The sequence below is a fragment of the Bufo gargarizans genome, chromosome 9 (genome assembly GCF_014858855.1).
Source record: "Bufo gargarizans isolate SCDJY-AF-19 chromosome 9, ASM1485885v1, whole genome shotgun sequence".
NCBI lineage: Eukaryota > Metazoa > Chordata > Amphibia > Anura > Bufonidae > Bufo > Bufo gargarizans.
In genome coordinates, this window is record NC_058088.1 from 18,931,601 (window position 1) to 18,949,956 (window position 18,356).

The window sequence follows — 18,356 nt, forward strand, 5'->3', positions numbered from 1 at the left end:
TCACCCCCTCAAGGTTGAACAATGGGGGGGGGGGTGTATGTGACACAGTAATTAGCAGTCAGGTAAAGTCAAACACCGGACTGGATCGCCGGTGCCGGTGCGGGTTTTTGTTAACACCTAGATGCCTTTAAAATGCAGATGGGTTCATGCAGAGAGGATCTCTGTATTGGGATCTGAGGCTTGTGCCGGGGTGGAGGGCTGAGACCCATGTGAGGAGAAACAGCCCGACTAAAGCCTGCTGATGGACTCTTGTTGGCAGAACAGGCCGCATGGTGTGAACTGACACCAATACACACTTTCAAGCAAAAAAGGTGACTTTTTTGCTTGAAAGTGTGTTTTTGTTCTGTGAACTTTCTAACACGTGAATAAACACTGAACTTTTGGTTTACAAACTGGTTGGTGCCTCAATACTGCGTCCGCCTCACCTGTTTACCAGAGCGAATCCCCACAATACAAACAGCAGTAACTCCAGAGAGATGATACACCAATAATGAGTAGCAGCAGACAGACACTGTGCAGCATAGTAAATTTATTACAAGACTAGTTAACTTAGAAACCATTTAAGTGCAAAAACGCAGATGAACTTAAGTAAAATAAAAAAAGTACAGTCTGTCCCACCAAATACGGGCCCCTTTGCCAAAGGCGTAGACAGGTAAGGGCCCCAGAGTAATGATCTAACCAGGCCCCCACACAGGACAGAAGGGTTTCCACCTAAACCCTTTTCAATGACCCTTGGGCCGTTTTTCCACTGCCTAGCGTGCTAAAAGTTGTTCATTTAGAGGGTAGAGTCCTCACCAAGTTTTAACCCCCCCTTTAGAAGAGGAGATGATCCCAACGGGGCCCCCTCTTGCCCTGGGCCCCTAACATCTTCCAAAAAGTTGATAAGACATGTCAGAAGATGCTGATGGGTATATACCTTCTGTCTCTGGGATCTTTGTCTGTAGTTGGAATCTCCCATTCACTCCAATAGTATTGCATTCACATCAGAAGATCTCGGATTAGCAGGCGAAGGGGCCACTTTGTTCTAATGTGATGTTTCCCTGGGTATCCTGAACCCTGATCGACCAGGGGTTCTCCAGAAGATAGCAACAATGATACCTGTGACTATTACAATAGGGAAAGCCAACTGATTTCATACTGCTGAAAAATATGTGACCCAAATTATAGAATGCTATACTCATCTCGACAAAAAGCGTCTGAATGGCATTGGTAGTTCTCCAGGAAAAGTATTGTTGGGAACCACTGATCTAGTGATTGTGGGGTTACTTGACACAGACACCACCTTGGCCAACAGCTTTCTCTGTCACTGTCCACTTGGAGAGGATAATAACTGCTCCCAGACACTTCTGGTAGCAACATATCTTCCGAGAGGACAAAGGACTGGAAATGTTGAAATCCACCACGTCTGATCATCACCCTCCATGTCTGCCATCAGGGAATTGGCAAGCTGCCACCATACTATCTATTGGACTGTTGGCCAATCCCACCCAAAATCTGCCAGTTTGGTCTGTGTTATTCTCTACGGTTTTGAGGTGGCAGGTTCTACAGCATCTATTTCTGTAGTTGCTCCGGCCCCAAGGCACAACTTTTCATAAAGTAAAAGTATTAAAATGGTTTCTGCCGGCGTAAAGTTTTTGATGTTCAATTAAGTTTGATTTCTTGGAAAAGCTTCTCCCACATTCTGCACATGAATACGGACGCTCCCCCGTGTGAACTTTTTGATGTTCCACAAGATTGGATTTAATTGAAAAACATTTTCCACATTCCAAACATGCAAATGGCTTCTCCCCGGTGTGAGTTTTCTGATGTCTAACCAAATCTGGTTTCCGGGCAAAACATTTTCCACATTGCAAGCAGGAAAATGGCCTCTCTCCTCGGTGAGTTTTCTGGTGCTCCACAAGATTGGATCGAATTGCAAAACTTTTCCCGCATTCTGTACACGAATACGGCCTCTCCCCAGTGTGGATTCTTTGATGTTCCACGAGATGTGATTTCGAGGCAAAACATTTTCCACAATCCAGACAAGAATATGGCTTCACCCCTGTGTGGACCTTCTGATGTTCCCCCAGATTTGATCTCCAGGTAAAACATTTCCCACATTCGGGACATGAATATGGCCGCTCCCCCGTGTGTATTCTCTGATGTTCCACAAAGTTTGGTTTATTTGTGAAACACTTCCCGCATACTGAACATGTATATTTTCGCTCGTTTTTGTGGCTTGTCTTCTGTATAGATAAATGAGACTTCATTGTAAAATCATTTTCAGCTTCAGACCATGGAAACTGGGACTGGTCAGCTGAAGGTTCTTCTAGAGTGGTGGGATCAGAAGAGAGGTCTCTGTTGTGGATTACTGAAGGTGAATTTGGGGCAGAGAAGGGATCATAACAAATTTCTATGATATCACATTCTTCTTTACAAGGGGAAGATGGGATGAGATTGTTGCATTCTTGGCTTAGGATGACATCTGTTGGGGAAAAAAATAAAATAAAAATTATTTTCTGGGAAAACACAGTACAACAACCAGACATTTTTTATGACTTTTCATAAAAGGTAAAAAAAAAAAAAAGAAAAACCAAGTGACTTATCACCTTTGGGGGGTAGGGTTGGCTAACCCCTCCTTCTGGGCAGACCTGTAAAAGGAAGCATACATATCTGCTCCCCAGCACTGGGTCCCAACTCCTTTGCTCTGCAGCCTTGACTGTCTCACCTGGGCTCCCGCTGTCAACATCTGGTTTGATGCCGCTGCAGCCATTCTCTGGCTGCAGCGGTAACCTGCCCCCTTTGCGTCATGTGAACAATTGACATGATGCAAGGGGAGCAGGTCACTGCTTTGGCCCTGTGGCCAGTGACTGGCTGCAGGGGCATCAAAGCGGTTGTCGACGGCGAGGGGCCCGAGATGCCAGAGCACAAAGGAGTCAGGACCAAGAATCGGGAAGCAGAGAAGTACGCTTCCATTTACAGGTCTGCCCAGGAAGGGGGGGGATGGGGTTGCCAAAAGGTGGTCAGGATTGTCCACTTACGAAAATTAATTTACTTATACCCTGTTAAGAAATGATAAGTTAACAGCGGAGATTGTTTAGTGTTCAGTAGAGGATTGTCAAGAACAGTTACAAAGAGCGTCTCTCGCAGTGGAGGACCTGTGCATTACACAAACAACCTACTGATTTGAATGGACACTATGTAATACCTCATTTCCCCTGTGGTGGAGCTGCAGACAATTTGAACACTTGCTGCCAGGTTTCCCCATAGATTACAGTTGATTGCTGGGGGTCTCAGCGGGGGAATACTTTGTGATCAGCTGATTTTCAAGGAACTCTTCTTATAAGTAATGACTCTCCAAAGTGGAGAACCCTTTTTAAAGGGAGTCTGTCACCTCCATATGGCCATATACAGTGCTTACATGGCTCTGTAGCGCACCTATACAGGAATGTAACAGTAACTTTGTCTTTGTCTTTAGACTTGCACCAGCAGGAAAAACGAACTTTAATTCATATGCAAATGAGCCCTCGCAAGTGCCCAGGGAGGGGTTCAGTGTGTGGGTGCCCAGGCTGCTCTGCCTTCTTTTCACTTTACCCCCCCCCCCCCCCGTCTCTGCCTTTGCCCGCCCTCCAAGTCTGGACCTATCGATGAGGCAAGAGACTTGGAGGGCGGGCAAAGGCAGAGGAGGAGTAAAGTGAAAAGAAGGCAGGGCAGCCTGGGCACCTACACACTGAACTCCTCCCCTGGGCACTTACACACTGAACTCCTCCCCTGGGCACTTACACACTGAACTCCTCCCCTGGGCACTTACACACTGAACTCCTCCCCTGGGCACTTACACACTGAACTCCTCCCCTGGGCACTTACACACTGAACTCCTCCCCTCGGCACTTACACACTGAACTCCTCCCCTGGGCAATTACACACTGAACTCCTCCCCTGGGCACTTACACACTGAACTCCTCCCCTCGGCACTTACACACTGAACTCCTCCCCTGGGCACTTACACACTGAACTCCTCCCCTGGGCAATTACACACTGAACTCCTCCCCTGGGCAATTACACACTGAACTCCTCCCCTGGGCACTTACACACTGAACTCCTCCCCTCGGCACTTACACACTGAACTCCTCCCCTGGGCAATTACACACTGAACGCCGCCCCTGGGCACTTGCGAGTGCTCATTTTTATATGAATTAAACTTTGTTTTTCCTGCTGGTGCAAGTCATAAAGACATAGACAAAGGTACCGTTACAATCCTGTATAGGTGTGCTACAGAGCCACGTAAGCGCTGTATATGGCCATATGGAGGTGACAGGCTCCCTTTAAGGTGTCAAGATGAACAAGAAGTATATATAAAAATAAATAAATACAATGTCCAACAACTGGAGAGCTGGAAGTTGCTGCCCCCTGTACTACAATAATGGAAGGACCCCTGTTGCTTTGAAGTAAAAAAATAAATCAAATTATTTTGTACTAACCATTAAAAGCTCTCACTGTTTACACTGCTGACCAACTCAATTTGGGCCAATCTATAGTTTAGGCAACATAAAAGGTCTTATGTTTTACAGCTACAGGTCCACCTTTTGTGTTGAGAGATCATTGCACACAGTCATTATTTTCATACACTTAAATGGTTGTACCCCCGCCATGACACCTCCATAAAACTAATAAGCAACATACAGAAGTTCTCAACTATATAAGTCCAATATTTCTTCTTACCCTGTGGTGTGAGAGGCCGGTGGTCCTCCATCAGGATGTCCTTGTACTGATCCTTGTGTCCTTCTAAATACTCCCACTCCTCCATGGAGAGATGGACAGTGACATCCTGACACCTTACCGCGACCTGACAACACAATGATAGAGTCATCACCCGGACACATTACTGTATTAGGCCCCAGCATTCCCGGCAGCGCTCACCTCTCCGGTCAGCAGCTCAATGACCTTATTGATGATCTCCTGGATTTTCTGCTCTTTGCTTCTCTCGTGTTTCAGTGATGGAGGTGGAGGCAATAGGACGTGGCTTTGGCTCTCACTCCAATACACTGACATGTTTGGATTGGAGACTGAAGTCATACTCTTATCAGATTTCTTCACTAGTGTGTAGCCCTGTGTACGGAGAATATATCAATATACACATTTACTAAAGACTTTGCCTCTGGTCCTGCTTTTATAGATATTGATAAGAGCATTGTCATGTGACAATATTCCCACAATCCCCCACCCCAAGTCCTGGGCTTGTTAAGCGGGTTGTCTAGGCCATCAATATCATATTGGCGACTCCTGGCACCCCCATGAGTAGCTGTTGGATGGGACCATTATACTCGGGTAAGCACTGAGGCCTTCTTATTACCAGGCATAGCACTGTTTATTCTGTAGCAGCTGTGCATAGGACTATATGGGATGGAGCAAGCTGCAGTACCACAGGCACCCACTTTATCATGTATGGCACTGTGCCTGGTAAACAATGAAGAGGCTGCAGCACTCACAAGGGCGCCACTGTCCATTCAAACAGATACTGAATACCTATCCTAAGAAAAGACCCCTTTTATTGGGAAGCAATATTATCTGATACTCGTCCCACAATCCTTCCCCTGTAATCCTAGCTTTAGTAATAGAGATAAGTAATGTCAAGTGATATTCTTCCCACAATCCTTCCCCTCCAGTCCTAGTTTTAGTAATAGAGATAAGAGTAATGTCATGTGACATTCTTCCCACAATCCTTCCAGTCCTAGCTTTAGTAATAGAGATGAGTAATGTCATGTGACATTCTTCCCACAATCCTTCCTGCAGTCCTAGCTTTAGTAATAGAGATAAGAGTAATGTCATGTGATATTCTTCCCACAATCGTTCCCTTCCAGTCCTAGCTTTAGTAATAGAGATAAGAGTAATGTCATGTGATATTCTTCCCACAATCCTTCCAGTCCTAGCTTTAGTAATAGAGATAAGAGTAATGTCACGTCACATTCTTCCCACAATCCTTCCTGCAGTCCTAGCTTTAGTAATAGAGATAAGAGTAATGTCATGTGATATTCTTCCCACAATCCTTCCAGTCCTAGCTTTAGTAATAGAGATAAGAGTAATGTCACGTCACATTCTTCCCACAATCCTTCCTGCAGTCCTAGCTTTAGTAATAGAGATAAGAGTAATGTCATGTGATATTCTTCCCACAATCGTTCCAGTCCTAGCTTTAGTAATAGAGATAAGAGTAATGTCATGTGATATTCTTCCCACAATCCTTCCTGCAGTCCTAGCTTTAGTAATAGAGATAAGAGTAATGTCATGTGATATTCTTCCCACAATCCTTCAAGTCCTAGCTTTAGTAATAGAGATAAGAGTAATGTCATGTGATATTCTTCCCACAATCCTTCCTGCAGTCCTAGCTTTAGTAATAGAGATAAGAGTAATGTCATGTGATATTCTTCCCACAATCGTTCCAGTCCTAGCTTTAGTAATAGAGATAAGAGTAATGTCATGTGATATTCTTCCCACAATCCTTCCTGCAGTCCTAGCTTTAGTAATAGAGATAAGAGTAATGTCATGTGATATTCTTCCCACAATCCTTCCTGCAGTCCTAGCTTTAGTAATAGAGATAAGAGTAATGTCATGTGATATTCTTCCCACAATCCTTCCTGCATGTCATGTGATATGTTTCCAGGATCCCTCACCTCTCCAGTCAGCAAGTATATGATCTCCAGGGTCAGGTTTAATATCCGCTCAGTTTTCTTATCCCTGTCCATCCTCCTTCAAGAAATGGACAGTTATCTTGTGGATGTAAAGGCAGAGGAGGAGCCTATAAAGAAAACAAAAAAGATTCAGAATCAATAGATATAGAACTACAATAGGTTAGCTGCGGTATATTGTGCGTTGCCTGGTATATTGCGCACAACCTATGGATAAGAATGCTCTGGGTTCTAACTTTTCCTTATACGTGGCTGGTGTACATTTCCCAAAATAATTCACCCCCCCCCCCCCAAAAAAAAATTCAAAAATATTCTATATATAAAAAAAATAGCACAAGCCTTTCATAAATTTGACTACTTTTAATACTCCACTTAGTAACACCCACCTCTGTAGACGCCTCTTAAATCTGCGGAGCTAAGGCTTCTTTCAGACATCCCTAGGACATAGAACCGCCTGTGTCTCCCCAAATAAAGGTGTCATTTGGAAGAGCTGTCAGAGTTCGCTCTTGCCATGTACTTCTTTTTATTTCCATGGGTAATTTGCTTAGTAGATCGCCCGCTGTACGGCACTATTTAGTCATTTTTTGATAATGGCACTGCATGGCATTATTGTATATTATATAGATATACTGCGTGGACACTGCTTGGCGTTATCGTTTAGCATAAATTTTTATATTTATTTTCATTTTATATATTTTTTTCATATTAGCTGAAACTTTGTTAGCACTAAACTATTTCTAGCTCTATATGACAGTATTTATTAGGGCACTTTAGGCACAATAGGGCATTATAGTCAAATCTATCATAATATAATATTTCGAGTTGTGTTTACGGTTGTGAAAATGGAGAAAAATCTGAAAAACTTCCCAAGGCTGAATCCAGATATTACGTATAAACCACCAGCTATATATGCCACATGTAATAACGTCATATACAACAACCCCCCCAACAACAATCAACGCAAATAAAACATACACTGACTCTCCAGGAGATTCCAGACCACAGTGGATAAAGGACCTGTGATGATGTCGTAATCATGTGACCATACACGGGAGGAGTTTGGACTGACCGCCCTTACATGATGGTGACGTCATCAAAGGTCTTTTAGCTCACCACCTTAAACATAATCAAAAAGCATATGTATCGCCTACATCCACCCGTGTTTGATGTCACCAAAGGTCCTCTATGCACTATCCGCAATACAGATAAGCAACCGATCAAGGTATGTGTACTGTGTGGGCATTGTGTGAACTGATTTTTGTAAAAATTAGCTTGCTGTCATTGAATGAGAACACTCTAGGCAGTTAACCTGTACATAACCAGTCCTGCTCTCAGCAGAGAAGTCGTTACAGTTGTATCCAGTGTAGACAATGCTCTGTGAGCTAAACTCATCGGCTGCACAAATATTTATGGTAATTTGTTACAATGTATCAGTCTATAGAATTTTAGCTAACAGAGACAATAGTAGCTCAGCTATGTGCTGGTTATTGCCTCTGAATGTGAACAGCATTCTCATTCAATGACAGCTAGCAGCTGGTGCGGAACTGAAATGTCCGCCTGTCAGCGCTCGAACTGCACAAATCGCATTGTAGTGCACATGCAAAGTTCACAAATGGTGCCGTTGTTTGCTTTCTCTGTGATGCAGAGAAAACGAACTATGAAGCGATTTGCATTAGGGCTCATGCACACGGCCACTGACGCGCATACGGCGGGTCCGCAATACACGGGGCAGCGGCTGTGTGCACCCCGCATCACGGATGCGGACCCATTCACTTGAATGGGTCCGCAAACTCGGAGATGCAGTGCGGAAGCACGGATCGGAACCCCACAGAAGCACTACGGAGTGCTTCCGTGGTGTTTCTGGCCGTGCCTCTGCACCGCAAAAAAGTAGTGCAGAGGCGTCGGATGCAGACTCGATCCGCATGTGGCTGCCCCACAGATTGCAGACCACAATTTGGGATCCGCAGCACGGGCACGGACCCCTTATGTTCGTGAGCATGAGCCCTCACTCGTCTATAGCTCCTGCCTTGTCTTTCTGTAAGCCAGCCCAGTGTCCTGCTTGTTAAAGGGTGCATTAGACACCCCAATCACACAGAAGACGCTCCCTCCCGGCAATCGCCTGCTCGCTGGCTGAGGAGACAGCTGCTATTACATGCAGCGATCTCCTCAGCAACACGGAGAGGAGCGATCGCTATGCCCCATGCTGTACAGTGGTTTGCCAGCGGCAGATCGCTCTTAGACACCACGATCTGCAGCCTGCAAATCCTGATCTTTCAGCATGTTGAAAGATCTGGATTGCCCGATCCGGATTGCAATTGGCAGCAGTATTACACTGCAAGATGATCGCTAACGAGAGTTCATACAAACATTCGTTAGCGATCATAAGGCAGAAAATCCTCCCGTCTAATACACCCTTTATACTTACTTACACGTGGATCTTAATAAATTAGAATATCACCAAAAAGTTTATTTATTTCAGTAATTCAATTCAAAATGTGAAACATATATTCTATAGATGCATTACACAGAGTGTTCTTTTAATGTTGATGATTATGGCTTTCCGCTAATGAAAACCCAAAAGCCAGGATCTCAGAAAATTAGAATATTGTGAAAAAGTTCAATCTTGTAGACTCATGCTGTCACATTCTAATCAGCTAATCAACACAAAAGACCTGAAGAGGTTTTCTAAGCCTTTAAAGGGAACCTGTCACCGGGATTTTGGGTATAGAGCTGAGGACATGGGTTGCTAGATGGTCGCTAGCACATCTGCAATACCCAGTCCCCAAAGCTCTGTGTGCTTTTATTGTGTAAAAAAACCGATTTGATACATATGTAAATTAACCTGAGATGAGTCCTGTTCCTGACTCATCTCAGGGACAGGACTCATCTCAGGTTAATTTGCATATGTATCAAATCAGTTTTTTATACACAATAAAAGCACACAGAGCTATGGGGACTGGATATTGTGGATGTGCTAGCGGCCATCTAGCAACCCATGTCCTCAGCTCTATACACAAAATCCCGGTGACAGGTTCCCTTTAAATCATCCCTCAGTTTGGTTCAGTAGGCTTCACAATCACATGGAAGACTGCTGACCTGACAGTTGTCCAGAAGACAGTCACTGACAACTCCCACAAGGAGGGGAAGCCACAAAAGGTACTTGCTGAAGGAGCTGGCTGTTCACAGAGTGCTGCATCCGAGAAGATTAATGGAAAGTTGAGTTGATTGTAAATAAAAGACCATTCAAGAATTTGGGGGAGATTCACAAGGAGAGGGCTGCAGCTGGAGTCAGTGCTTATCAAGAGCCACCATACACAGACCTATCCAGGACATGGCCTACAACTGTCACATTCCTTGTTTCAATCCACTCATGATCCAGAGTCAACATCAGGACTGTTGCTCAATGTCCAAAGTCTTGTTTTCAGATGAAAGTAAATTTTGCATTTCATTCGGAAATCAAGGTCCCAGAGTCTGGAAGAAAAGTGGATTTAGGTCCAGGGTGAAGTTTCCACAGTCACTGATAGTTTAGGGAGCCATGTCATCTGCTGGTGTTGGTCCACTGTTTTATCAAGTCCAAAGTCAACGCAGCAGTGTACCAGGAAATTCCAGAGCACTTCATGCTTCCCTCTGCTGACAAGCTTTATAGAGATGCTGATTTCATTCTCCAGCAGGACTTGGCACCTGCCCACACTGCCGAAAGTACCAATACCTGGTGTAATAACCATGTAATAACCAAAGTATCACTGTGCTTAATTTGGCCTGACCTAAACCCCATAGAGAACAAGACATCAGATCCAACAATGTAGACCAGCTGAAGGCCGCTATCAAAGCAACCTGGGCTTCCATAACCTCTCAGCAGTGCCACAGGCTGATCGCCTCCATGCCACGACGCATTGATGCAGTAATTCATGCAGAAGGAGCCCCGACCAGAGTACATATACTGGACATACTTTTTTAGGCCAACATTTCTGTATTAGAAATCATTTTTACTTGGTCTTATATGATATTCTAATTTTGTGAGATCCTGATTTTTAGGTTTTCATTAGCTGTAAGACATAATCATCAACATTAAAAGAAATAAACCCTTGAAATAGATCACTGTGTGTACTGAACCAATAGACTATGAGTTTCACTTTCTGAATTGAATTACTGAAATAAATTAACTATTCAATGATATTCTAAATTATTGAGATGCACCTGGACACCTCACTTTACTGCAAGGCTGATTGCAAATTGTCAAGATTAGCTCTATGCATCTTGAAATCCTGGTCATAGAACAGTTAAAATCCTTATCACCTGGATACCGTGTTCCTGACCTCCTTCCTCTTGTCGATGGATTTAAGAAGTACTGTATTTTTCGCCCTATAAGACGCACCGGCCATAAGACGCACCTAGGTTCTAGAGGAGGACAATAAGAAAAAAAATTTTTTTAACCAAAAAGGTGTGCTTTTGGTGGGTTTTGAACTAATGGTGGTCTGTGGATGACACTATTATGGGGGATCTGTGGATGACACTGTTATGGGGGATCTGTGGATGACACTGTTATGGGGGATCTGTGGATGACACTGTTATGGGGGATCTGTGGATGACACTGTTATGGGGGATCTGTGGATGGCACTGTTATGGGGGATCTGTGGATGGTACTGTTATGGGGGATCTGTGGATGACACACTGTTATGGGGATCTGTGGATGGCACTGTTATGGGGGATCTGTGGATGGCACTGTTATGGGGGATCTGTGGATGGCACTGTTATAGGGGATCTGTGGATGAGGCACTGTTATAGGGGATCTGTGGATGATGCACTGTTATGGGGGATCTGTGGATGGCACTGTTATGGGGGATCTGTGGATGGCACTGTTATGGGGGATCTGTGGATGGCACTGTTATGGGGGATCTGTGGATGGCGCTGTTATGGGGGATCTGTGGATGGCACTGTTATGGGGGATCTGTGGATGGCACTCTTATGGGGGATCTGTGGATGGCACTCTTATGGGGGATCTGTGGATGACACTGTTATGGGGGATCTGTGGATGACACACTGTTATGGGGGATCTGTGGATGACACACTGTTATGGGGGATCTGTGGATGACACACTGTTATGGGGGATCTGTGGATGACACACTGTTATGGGGGATCTGTGGATGACACACTGTTATGGGGGATCTGTGGATGACACACTGTTATGGGGGATCTGTGGATGACACTGCTATGGGGGGGATCTGTGGATGACACATATATAGCATCTTATGCTATATATGTGTCATCCACAGATTCCCCCCCCCATAACAGTGTCATCCACAGATCTCCCCCTATAACAGTGTCCCTGTGTAAAAAACCGAATGACCCCCAATACAGGGGGTGGGGGCGGCATCTGGTGTTGTAATGGCAGCGTAACGTCATTCACTGCGTCACGCGCCTGCTCCTCCCACTTTATGAATGAAACAGGCGGAGCAGGCGTGTGACGTAGTGAATGACGTTGCGCTGCCGCCACCCGCCCCGCCTGCCTACAGGAGTTTCAAGTGAGTACCGTATTACATGGATTTCTCTATGCTGCAGAGGATTACTATAGTTTAAAACAGTGCCCATGCCTACACGTTATCTATTAATACTACAGTGATTGGTGCCCGGTGTAATAGAATACAGTGACTGCAGCGGGCCCGCTGCCATTACAACACCAGATGCCACCCCCACCCCTCCTCCCTCCCTGCTGATACACCACCCGCCGCTCTGTGCAGCATCGCGGTCGGCAATGTATCAGTGTAAATGGCAGTATTCGCCCCATAAGACGCACTGCCATTCCCCCCCACACTTTTGGGGGGGAAGAAGTGCGTCTTAAAGGGCAAAAAAATACGGTAGCTGTTAATGCAGCCATTCTCATCACTTATGTTGCCAACCCAAATGAGTCTATAGCTATACATTATTTCTGAAGATGATTTCCTTTTTATCATGTTCCATTACTGATGTATCTCACATGGGATGAAGGATATTTGAATTACTATTTTTCCATTCAGATTCTTGCATAATACCATCTGACATCCCTTCATTGTATCCTCCACAAGATATCTGTCCAGGAATGAGCCACCCAAAAATGGAAAAAGACAGGAGCAAAATAGCTGAGAGGATCATAAAGCTTACGTTGGAGATCCTCTACCTGCTTACTGGAGAGGTGAGAGATTCTGGGAAGTATGTCTTTATACCTATCTCTGTTAATAGGACCATCACATGAGTGGAGAGGCAAGGGATTCTGGGACCTGTCACATGACATCACACGTATCTCTATTAATAAAGCCATAGGCTGACTGAAGAAGTGATGGATTCTGGGACATGTCACCTGGCATCACACGTATCTCTATTAATAAAGCCATAGGCTGACTGAAGAAGTGATGGATTCTGGGACATGTCACCTGACATCACACGTATCTCTATTAATAAAGCCATAGGCTGACTGAAGAAGTGATGGATTCTGGGACATGTCACCTGACATCACGTTTATCTCTATTCATAAGGCAATAAGGCTTGAGTGGAGAGGTGAGAGACTGTGGGAAGTGTGACGTCACATGACATCACACTTATCTGCCATGGAATGACTGGATAGGTGAGGAGTTCTTGAAAGTATGTCACATGACATCATATTTATCCCAATGAATAAGGCCAAGGGATGACTGGAGAGGCGAAGGATTCTGGGAAATGTCACAACATCACATTTATCTCTATTTATGAGGTCATGGGATGACTGAAGAGGTGACAGATTCTTGGAAGTATGTCACATAACATCATATTTATCTATATTAGTAAAACCATGGGATAACTAGAGAGGTGAGGGATTCTGGGAAATGTCACATGACACCACACTTATCTGCCATGGAATGACAGGATAGGTGAGAGTTTCTTGGAAGTGTCACATGACCTCATATTTTTCTGTATTAATAAGGCCATGGGATAACTAGAGGTAATAGATTCTAACAAGGCCCGTGGTTATATTGATAACGTCTCGTCATACACAGGATTACACCATAGTGAAGAAGTTGTCTGATGAACATCTGGCGGCTAATACATATCCCTGTGAGCCTGGAGGATGGATCAGTAACCTAAGCACCATTATGTTACCTCCAACTAAGTCACTGATAACCGAGAGAGGCCATGCACAGAAAATAATACAACTTGCCAACAAGATCACTGAGCTACTTACCGGAGAGGTGAGCGCTGCTGGGATATAACAAGGTAACAAAGGGATGGCATGGCTGGATATTGATGGTATCATTGTGTTGTCAGATCCCTGTAAGGTGTCAGGACGTCACTGTCTATCTCTCCATGGAGGAGTGGGAGTATTTAGAAGGACACAAGGATCAGTATACGAATGTCATCATGGAGAACCACCAGCCCCTCACACCACAGGGTAAGACGAGACTCCCTGAACGGTATGGACATCACAAGGGTTTGATTCCTTGTTTCACTGAAGTGTATGGGAGGAAGCACCGAAAGATTTGAGCAAAAATGGAACTTACAGCAAATGCACTGGAAGAGACCCCTGTTCTGTTAAGCATAGGTCCCATGTACCGATCAGTTATTTATAAAAGCTAAGGGTGTAATCGAACCAGGAGGTGGAGTAAGCAAGAGAAAAATGGCCAACATGAAGCCCCAAATCTCTCACACTAAGATAGGTTTGGTGCACCTTCTGCTTGCCCGGTCTGGTTTTAAGCTGCCTAAATTTAAGACAGAAATAATAAATCTCCCTCACTGTATTCAGTAACTTTGTGTGTTATTACAGATGGACACAGTACAAGAAATATACCAGAGAACTGCCACAGTCTTCTTCAGGATGGTCCGGAGGAAATTCACAGTGTCCTACAGGATGATCAGGTAAATGGACCTACTGTCTTACCAAAACTATAATTCTAGATTGTGTGAATCTCTTTTTCAGACATGGCTTAATTAATTTCGAAAAACATGTAAATTGTATTTTTCATATACAAAGAGTAGACTAGCATCCTCTACCTCATGACAAATACTCCTAACATCTAACCAAAGTTTCTTCCGAATGTCTTAAGTTGTCTGCTGAAGTGTCCATGATGTGTTTTATATACCGTATCAGGGTGAAGATCTGGTTAATATTAAAGCTGAAGCTAGAGGAGAAGATGAGCCGTGTATGAGGGCAGATGCACAGTGTAACAACCGAGAAATTCCCACAGATCTCGGCACAGGTAATTACGGAAAATGGTGACTTATTTTCTGCTCTTCTTCTCACCTTGGGCCATCAGAAAGTAGGATATGGGACATCTCTACCAGAAGGTTGGTGGTAATGTCAATGGCAATGATCGAGTTGCACACAAAAAATGATCCACGTAGCTCTCGAATACTCTTCAGACGGTCATGAACTTGCGATAATGGGCTACATAAAAAGTCAGGAAGGATTAAAGCTGTTAAAGCTTTACATTAATGCAAAGTTTTGGACGTAGGACAAATATCTGGAAGTAGGTGACACCCTGGAGGGAGCAGGATGAAGTAAAGAGCAAGCTTGATGTTGGTATCAGCCCTGATCTGGCTGGGGACACTGGAAGGTTTCGGAATCTGTAGACTAAAAAAAGTTGTTCTCATAGTTTTTAAAATAACTTTTCATTTTCTCTTCATGTGTAAAGTTTACTAGATAGCAATCATGAAAGTAGACCACTTACTTGTATTTAGAGAGGGATGCTTCCATCCGAAAGTTTTTTTTTAAACGCAATAAATTCATAGAAAACTATTTTTGTATTTAGAAGGTTTAGCTTTTTTTTTCATCATTTCGGCAGTTTTATGCCATTGAGAATGAAATATTGTCCTCCTGAAGCAGTCAACGTTCATGATAACATTTCTCCTATGGATAGGAAACCCACTGTCAGTTTACTGCTGCAGTGAAAGGAAGAGGTTATCCAAAGGTAATCCTTATAACATTAGTAGGTGTAGAATTGGTTTAACAGTATAAAAACTCAATTGTATTCTTGATAGGTCTAAGTCCACAGAACAGCATTGAATCGATTAGTATAATGTGTGATGCTCCAATTGAGTCACTCAGAAAGGGACGTTCTCTGGTTGGGGTAATGGTCTGACTGAGAGAGTTAAAAGGGACAGTCTGCTGTGTTGAAAAGTCCAAAGAAAGAGGAAGTTAAAAAATGAAAAAGAATCTCTTATACTGAAGAGCAGTGGATACGTCACTGTAGATTAGTGCCTGTTAGATTACTCTAGGAGCCATTTCACTAGAACTTTCATAGATGTCTATAGAAAACAACACAAAAAGTCTCCTACCAGGAGCATATTTCTTGGCACCTTGGGGTTCTGACTCATAAGGTTTTGACTTTTGGGTTCTGGAAAGAAAAAATAAAATATGTTTTAATTTCCAGCAGATAACCACCATGCCAACAACGAAGACAGAGACAGGCATCTCCTTATATATCCAAAGAATGAAGAAAATGAAGTAGATACGACTAAGAGGCGTCCATTTCCCCACCAGAAACCCTCAGTCCTTCAGGGCAGAGATCTATCATCTGATCCCAATGAACTTTCTTCTAACCAATCTCATAAAAATAAACTTTTCCAGTGTTCAGAATGTGGTAAAAGTTTTAAAAAGAAGTTTAATCTTACGATGCATAAGAGGACCCACAAAGATGAAAAGCCGTTTTCATGTTCTGAATGTGGAAAAGGTTTCACCAGGAAATCGGGTCTTGTTACCCACGAGAGAATCCACACCGGGGAGAAGCCGTATTCATGTTCCGAATGTGGGAGGTGTTTTACCCAGAGATCAATTCTTGTTGAGCATCAGAAATTTCACTCGGGAGAGAAGCCGTTCTCATGTTCAGACTGTGGGAGAGGTTTTATCCAGAAGTCGGACCTTGTCATACACCAAAGAATCCACACCGGGGAGAAGCCATTTTTCTGTCTGGAGTGTGGGAAGTGTTTCACGCGTAAACAGCATCTCGACAGTCATCAGAAGGTCCACACAGGGGAGAGGCCGTTCTCATGTTCAGAATGTGGCAAATGTTTTACCCAGAAGTCAGACCTTCTTAGACATCTGAAGGTACACACGGGGGAGCGGCCATTCTCATGTTCGGAGTGTGGCAGAACGTTTACACGGAGATCAGTTCTTGCTTAACATCAGAGGATTCACACCGGGGAGAAGCCATATTCATGTCCTGATTGTGGGGAGAGCTTTTGCCTGAAATCCCAGCTGGTCAAACATCAGACAACTCACACGAGGGATGATGCTCCTACAGGACCGCTAACATCAAAATTATTAAAAGTCAACAAAATTGTTAAAAGTTGTTAAATATTTATTGGAGAAAATATTTTTGATATAATAAATATATTTTATATTAGTTTAACAGCGTCATCATCTTGATTCTGTCGATGGAAATAGCTTGGACTGTCCACTCAGCCAAACACTGGTCGCAGCGGTGATTGGCATGTCAAGCCTTATACTAAGAAGTGAAGAGGAGCAGGGACTGGAACTCCAACCCTGTTTTTCAATAAAATGTTTCCCCCTAAAAAAAAACACTTAAGCCATGCCCGATCCTCTCCTGGCCTTCTCCAGCAGACCAGCGCCAGACCAAGTCCACCCTTCATGTCCACTCTTACCCCTCTAATATAGTTGAAGAAGATTTTATACAGGGGGGTTATGTAGTACTTTAGCCTGTCCTGTCCCTGCAAGACAGTACCCAGATCCCTCTTCTGTTGAGTTCTACTACCTGGGTATAATCCACCCCGTAGTTTGTAGGTGAAAATAATTGTAGGAATTCCTATAAGGACTGTTACTAATGAGTGCTTCCATTGTGGAGCGCTCATTAGTACAGCCTTTACCCTTGCCCCCCCACCCCACTTGTGTTAAGAAAAAAAAAAAAAAGCACTCACCTCCTCCATTTGATGGCGCCGCGGTGAACACTCTCTGCTGACAGGACCTGCGCTCTAGCGTGATGAAGTCCCGCAGGTCCTGTCCTGAGCTTCTAATGAGCAGCAAACAAGCAGAGTAGAAGGCATTAGTAATTCTGGGTGGCGCTAATGGGTCCATTATTAACTCTCGGAAGGCACTAATACGGGCATTAATATTATCGGGGGCACTAATGGGGGCATTATTAATTCTGGGGTGCTAATTGGGGCATTATTATATCTGGGGCACTAACTGGGGCATTACTATTACTGAGGGGCCTTTAATGGGGGCATTAATATTACTGAGGGGTCTTTAATGGGGGCATTATTAATTCTGGGGCGCACTAATGGAGACATTACTATTACTGGGGGGCACTAATGCGGAAATTATTATTTCTGGGGACACTAGTGGGGGCATTATCAAATCTGCGAGGCACTAATGGAGGCATTAATATTACTGGGGGGCACTAATGGGGGCATTATTAATACTGGGAGCTACATTATGACATAGCAACTTAACACCCACGCCCCCACAATCACACCCCATCTGGATCTGCAGTAATGCAAGCTCTGTACCTCTGGGGTAGGGTGTTCATAGGGTGCTAGAGGAGGCACAGACTTACTCAGGGTGTCTTACGTGGTGGGAGGCATTGAGCTGACCGGCCTGAAGGTATTGTTGTCTATCTCATGACTACTGGGATTATCTCCAAAACTGTAAACTTGTGGGATGACCCCTCTGGTTTTCCCTACTGATGTCACAGTGTAGAGAAGGAAGCCAATGGAAGAAGAGACGTTCTG

At 44.1% G+C, this 18,356-nt stretch overlaps 1 protein-coding gene and 1 pseudogene across 1 annotated transcript; one reads left to right on the forward strand and one right to left on the reverse strand.

Moving 5' to 3' along the window:
* Positions 1 to 509: 509 nt before the first annotated feature.
* On the reverse strand, positions 510 to 7,686 carry LOC122946783 (oocyte zinc finger protein XlCOF8.4-like). The gene is made up of 5 exons (XM_044306592.1): positions 7,638 to 7,686; positions 6,648 to 6,772; positions 4,900 to 5,088; positions 4,702 to 4,825; positions 510 to 2,464 (listed from the first exon to the last, which is right to left on the reverse strand). Exons 2-5 carry the CDS (start codon positions 6,717 to 6,719, stop codon positions 1,590 to 1,592), a joined length of 1,260 nt encoding a protein of 419 aa, XP_044162527.1. The 5' UTR covers positions 6,720 to 6,772; positions 7,638 to 7,686; the 3' UTR covers positions 510 to 1,589.
* Positions 7,687 to 7,750: 64 nt separating this feature from the next.
* LOC122919327 lies at positions 7,751 to 16,979 on the forward strand (annotated as a pseudogene).
* Positions 16,980 to 18,356: the final 1,377 nt, after the last annotated feature.

Bases quoted from the DNA above. Each gene is read 5' to 3' on its own strand.
- LOC122946783 (XM_044306592.1), bottom strand. From the start codon at position 6,719: ATGGACAGGGATAAGAAAACTGAGCGGATATTAAACCTGACCCTGGAG. The intron at 5,089-6,647 runs GTGAGGGATCCT...CTCCGTACACAG, and splicing joins TATACTTGCTGACTGGAGAG to GGCTACACACTAGTGAAGAA. The intron at 2,465-4,701 runs GTAAGAAGAAAT...TTTCCCCAACAG, and splicing joins CCGGCCTCTCACACCACAGG to ATGTCATCCTAAGCCAAGAA.